Genomic DNA, 6,297 nt, shown 5'->3' with positions numbered 1-6,297 from the left:
TCAAGGCTACTCACCCCCATCTAGCCAACCGTAACAGTCCTGTAATAGGAGGCGCCTCCAATGGCACATCAGCAATGGTTACTTGTGACTAGAATGTTATAAATAAAGCCGTAGAGTTAGAACTTTGACAACACACTTAGAATCAACTTTTATATTTCATTTCTAAGCTTTTAACAGTTGTAAAAGGCTTCTTTGCCTCCGATTGTTGTCAAAGGAGTTTTATTTTAGTATTTTTTTAATTGTCTTGAATTAACAACTACCTAGGTTGTAATCAAGTAAATTTTCGAATCCTGTGTTTATTTTTATGTTATTTATTTGCTTTTAATTAATTGTGTGCCCTTTTAAAGCAAGATAACAAGAGAAGATTTTAACTTATTTTGCGGGTCATTTATTCACCCCCCTCCCCCCTTCTAACTAGTCTAATGATCCAACAAGTGGTATCAAAGTTCAACCACTTTAAAACAACTAACTGCCAACTGAAATAATAAGAAGATGACTGGATCAAACATTCATTCACCGAAGTTTAGGGGGGAGTCCGCGCTTTGGAAGTGTCGGATGAAGGTATTCTTTAAAATTGACTTTGATTATTCTTCTAATAATTAAATATAATTTTGAAGCACCCGAGGACAAGAACAGAGAAGAAAAGGAAAATTACCAATAGAACAAGAAGCAACAGACTGACTCGAGGAGAAGGTCGGAGTTGGGTTCAGGCGAGCTTAACTCTGGACGACCAAAGCATCACCCAAGAGACATAGTCCAAAAATGGTCAACCTGGAAGTATCATGAAGACTTGAAGACCCGAGGTGCCTCAGGTGATTGGAGGTGTCTCAGGTATCCCAGTAGATAAGTTGTTACAAAAGGGAATAGAGGCGCTTCAGTTGACTGAAAGCGCTTTGGATGAATAATAGCTAAGGTGCCTCAAGTTAACTAGAGGCACCTCTAATGTCGCAGAACGATTGTAGAGCCATTGTGACGAGAATAAAATTTTATCTCATTGGAGGCACCCTGGATATCATTGGAGGTGCCTCCATTGCCACATCAACAATGGTCACTTGTGACTAGAATACTATAAATGGCATCCTAGAGCTAAGAGTTTAACAACACACTTAGAATCAACTTTTGTACTTCATTTCTGAGCTTCTAACTATTGTAAGGGGCTTCTTCACCTCCGACGGTTGTCGAAGGAGTTTTCTTTTAGTTATTTCAATTGTCTTGATTAACAACCATTTATGTCGTAATCAAGTAAATCTTTGAGTCTCTTCTTTATTTTTATGTTATTTATTTACTTTTAATTAATTGTGTATCTTTGATAAGTAAGAAAGCAAGAATTCTAACTTGTTTTGCAAGTCAACTACCCCGGCTCCTTAGCCACTGGCTCCTCTGAGCCTCCTGGCTCCTTGGTTCCAAGCTCCTAGGCATTTCGGCTCTTGAGCCCTAGCTCCTTAACCTCCCGTCTCTTTGGCCCCCAACCCTCCCAACTCCCGGGCCTCTTTACTCCTTAGCCTCTAGCTCTCGAGCCTCCCAGTTCCTTAGCCTCCCGCTCCTGGGCCTCTCGGCTCTTGGACCTCTCGGCTCTCGGGCCTCTCGGCTCTTGGGCCTCTCGGCTCTCGGGCCTCTCGGCTCTTGGGCCCCTGACTCCTTAGCCTAAATTTCTCAAGCCTCTTGAGTTCTTGGTCTCCCTTCTTTTGGGCCTCCCATCTTTTGGGCCTCCCAGCTTTTGGGCCTCCCGGCTCCTTGGCGACGCACATCGGAATGCATGATCATTTAAAAAAAATAGAATAACCATCGCATAAATCTTAGATTATTTATAGAAAAGGATATTTCTCATATAAATCTCATATTATTTCGAAAAAAATATTGGCATGAATAAGTTTTAAATTATTTAAATAATTAAATGATTATAATGTAAAGATCGGAACGGAAGGAAAAAGTCTATTGTCTCTCTATAAAAGGTAGCCCTATCCGATATCCAAGGTACATACGTATAACTACGTACATCAAAACTCTAATACTCATGTTTGACTTTTTTTCTCTAACTTGAGCATTGGAATGACTATATAGGGGAACCCCCTTACCGTCATTCTAACTCCTTATCTTTCTATTTGCTTTCCTTCTAACTAGAAGAACCACAATATTATCCTTGTTGTCATCCAACGATTAATAATTAAATTGGCATTAAAGTCAACTCACATATAATTCACTCATCAATGTTTACAGGCAAAATTATGGATAATTTTAACAAAATACAATATCAACAATGAGATTTTTTTTATGAAAGATAAAAAAAATCTTGTTATGATTTTGACAAAGAAGAGTTACACCCTTTTGATTTTTGAACCTATTCATATCTCACACAATTTTATATGTTTTCTCCTCTCAGCATAATTCATTATAGCAAAAGTAATTATGTTCATCCTAGGTACCCTTTATAGTCCATCTCTAGATTATATATATGGAGATAAATCACGAAGTCAGCTTACAACTGATCGCCAAGTTAGATAGGAGATAGGAGGGATTTTTTTTTCCAAGTACATGTGTCCATCGAAAATTGATCTCTTATCTCATGTTATAGTAAATCTGTCAACCTCTAATTCACTAGGAGCGTAATTTAAACTCATAGTAGTATCATCTCTAACTTATTGAGTAATAGGGTTGCTAACCAATTAAACCAAATCAAGCTTTAGATTATTTAAATTTATTTGTTAAGATACTAGTCAAATCAAGTCGAGTATAAAAATGAACTAAATCATTATAACAATTATTTAAATTTAGCTTAGTTTTTTTTAAAATTTAAGTTTGATTTAAATTTAACTTGAACTTAATTGGTTTAGGTATTATATTATTTTAAATTTTTATATTTTAAAATTTATTTAGATGGTTAATGATTTTAATAAGAGTTTTGTTAATTAATAGGTTGGTTCATAAATTTTATCCGCGCACATTATTCCTTTATTCCTGGATAGTTTATAATCCTTATTCGTGATTAACAAACTATATATATATATATATATATATATAAAATAATTCATTTAATTCAATTAGTTATTTAAATTTATTTATTTAATTATATTTGAATATATAAATAAATTTTTACCAAAATATCATTTCGTCATCCGACTCAACTAGTGTCGCTTGTGTGGGCTCCATGGCTTGAAGCATTTTGGGCCTTAACGTTTTGGGCCCTTTAACTGATGCTCCTGAAAATAACATATGACACGATCAGCCATGGCATCTTGTAATTCGTTTGGGAACTTCAAGTGCGAACCACAAACAGGAGGATGGAAAACCCTGGAGCGACCTCGAACTCGAAGAAGAAGAGGGGATTCCGAAAAGACGAAGGTTTACCATTACCTGATCTCCACACCGCCGCCAGGACTGGGGATCGCCTCACCGTCGTGTCCATCTGTAACACCAATCCACTCGCCGTTAACTCTAGGGATCGCCTTTCCCGGACCCCGTATCCTTTTAATGGATTTTTACTCTTCTGAATTATCTTTGGTTAAATTCCAGTGCAAATCAAGTGGCTTACTATGATTTAGCAATAAACGTTAGACTTTCTAGGGTTTAGTTGCCAACTTTGTGGACTTTGACTAAATTGTCGGGTTTTTTTTTGTTTCATTTTGTTTTCATTTTTTCGGACGATTCTTTCTAATTGGCCTCTTTTTTTTTCCCCTATTCAGAATTTTAAATTTTGTCCTCCATTAAGAAAAAAAATTGCTTGGATATCAATCTTCTTCAATGAAAGGAGCGGAAAGATTATTTATCAGACTGATGCCCAAGTCATAACCAGGTTTCGTTTCTTGTTTTTTTCGTATAAAAAGAATAAAATTTGTGTTTGTGCTTAAAATAATTATGCAGACAAAATGTATATATTGTAGTTAACGTCAATTATGCTGCAATTTATGCTTAATTTGACCAATTGCAGACAAAATGTGATAGTAGAAACTGTATTACACCTGTCATCCTAGAAAAAACCTACTTTCCCTATCTTTGTAAAGTCAAATATGTTTTCTTACCTCAAGGAGAAGAACTTTTAGTTTGTATATGGAAGGGTCTGGATTATATATTTATGTGACAATGTATAACTCACCACCCATACAAGCAAAAGGATCACCTGTTAACTTATTACATTCAATCACTAGCTCAGCCTAAGTTGATAATATCACCAAGCTAAGCCAATAAATTTCCTTAATTAGCCCACCCTCCACTTGGAACTGAACTGTCAATGTCTTTCGCTTAAATTTAATATACACATCAAGATTTAAATTCGACTCAGCTCCAAATCACCCCAGATCGATAGGATGTGAGACCTAATTTTCATCATCACCCAAGATTTTTTTTTTTTTCAAATACCCCATCAACAATGCCTAAGATTAGGTTCACCATAATACTAAAATGTTACAGAACTTATAAAACTTAGTGCACATTAATAGAAATTTAGTCATCTAAGTTATGGACTCCTTTGTATAATAGTTCATGATGAGGCGAGACTAAATTAAAGTGTTTCAGATTCCACAAGTTGAAGTTTGAAATCACTGTCATGATTCAAAATCCAATTTATCAGAATCACCTCTGCTTAGGTGTTTGTCAAATGGTTTTTTGACATCGAACAAGCAGGTGTTTGTCCTTTAATTAGGTTTGGTATGATCCCAAGCTGTGACAAATCTTATCAATTGAGATAATCAATTCATTAAATTTCTAAGCCCAATCACTCGCTCAAACTTCTTGAACTCTAGTTATTAGTAGTTCTCATTTAGTCTGTAACTTCATTTGCTCACCACAATTCCCTATCTAAGACAATAAAGGTGGTACAAACTAAGTTGGAAGTAAGGTTTAAGTTGAACATTCGGTGGAATAGTTACAGACAAAGGATTGAGATAATTTTTCTTCTATTATATGTTAGACAACTATTTTGTGAGTGATGTAGAAGACTACCATTCCATCATATAAAAGATCACTGTATTTTGGAAGCCTATGCACCGAGGGAAAGTGAACAAGTATACAATTTCTTTACTAAAATGGCAATTGTTTGAGGTTTCAAAAGTTTTGCTCCATTCCATTGCTAACACTTAAACATGCAAAACCTTAGGATATCCTGTGATTTTAGCATTTGCCTTGACATGATTAATTTGAATTAAGATTGCATCTAGCTGCATGGTCTGGGCAGACAGAGGTCGTAAAATTTCTCTGCAATAACAAAGCTGATGTTGGCGCTGCTGCTATGGATGATACAGCTGCAATCCATTTTGCTGCTCAGAAAGGTCACCTGGAGACGATCCAGGTCCTATTATCTTCTGGAGTCTCCGTCAAGGCTGCAAACAGAAAAGGATTCACGGCTTTGCACTATGCTGTCCAAGGATCTCATGCAGAACTCATCAAATATCTAATCAGGAAAGGTGCAAGCCTTACTGCCAAGACAAAAGGTGGGCAAACACCTGCTGACCTTGCAAGCACAGAGGAAATCCGTGCTCTTCTTGAAGATGGTAAGCAGTCACCAGCCGTACAAGAAAAATCTACCAGAACCAAATTGGATGCGGATTCAATGACAGAGGACTGTGCCGAAGAGAAGGATCGAGGCTCCATGCCAAAAGAATTGGTGCTAGTTGATGAGGGCACATGCGTCAACGAAAAGAGGAATGACAAAGAAGTTGATGACGTTGGCTCTTTGAAAACCAAGAAGGCTAAGGTTTCTCTTGATCATCTTGTAGCTGAAAGCGATGAGCAAGATGGGGAAGAATAATGAAAGATTTATGATGTACAAGCAGTTCTAGCATCCGTGGTTCTCCCATCTGACGGGGGCTGAAAGGTCGGCTGTTTAGACTTATGCTGCGAACATCGTCTCCGAGAACAATATATGCTGTAAAATTGTAGTTATAGTGGCAGGATATTATTAACGTGATGAAACATGGGTTCTTCATTCTAGTTTTATTGGTTTCAGTAGACCGCTCAAAAGATAAAAGCTTGATGTTGTTGGTCATTGGTGACTAATACTCATTTGTCATTTAACTTATATGTATGACTGTCTTTATTTTCTTAGATTTTTTTTTCTAAAATCTCAAGTATCAGCCGGTGGAATGATAGCAAGTGAAAAAATTTAAAGATATTTTAAAAAAGTACAACTGTGGAAAGAATAAATTGAGCTGATTACTTTAATTCCGGATTGAACACTTTTTGTTGTTACATTAACGACTTTTATAGATCAAAAGGAGTGCCCTGTTAGGTAGATCGCTATCTTTAACGGCTCCCTCGGCTGGTCTACATTCCTTATCTCAATATATTTGTAGCAATTAGAAATTA

General features: G+C 36.4%; 1 protein-coding gene across 1 annotated transcript; it reads left to right on the top strand.

The window, feature by feature from the left end:
• The first annotated feature begins 3,221 nt into the window (after positions 1 to 3,221).
• Positions 3,222 to 6,036, top strand: LOC121967136 (putative ankyrin repeat protein RF_0381). Its single transcript, XM_042517179.1, has 2 exons — positions 3,222 to 3,457; positions 5,140 to 6,036. The coding sequence occupies exons 1-2, from the start codon at positions 3,279 to 3,281 to the stop codon at positions 5,738 to 5,740; spliced, it is 780 nt and encodes a 259-aa protein (XP_042373113.1). The 5' UTR covers positions 3,222 to 3,278; the 3' UTR covers positions 5,741 to 6,036.
• The last annotated feature ends 261 nt before the right edge of the window (positions 6,037 to 6,297 follow it).

This window comes from Zingiber officinale, chromosome 3B, assembly GCF_018446385.1.
Source record: "Zingiber officinale cultivar Zhangliang chromosome 3B, Zo_v1.1, whole genome shotgun sequence".
In the NCBI taxonomy this organism is placed as follows: Eukaryota; Viridiplantae; Streptophyta; class Magnoliopsida; order Zingiberales; family Zingiberaceae; genus Zingiber; species Zingiber officinale.
Note: the sequence above shows the minus strand (reverse complement) of the source record. Positions and strands in the feature narration are given on the sequence as shown.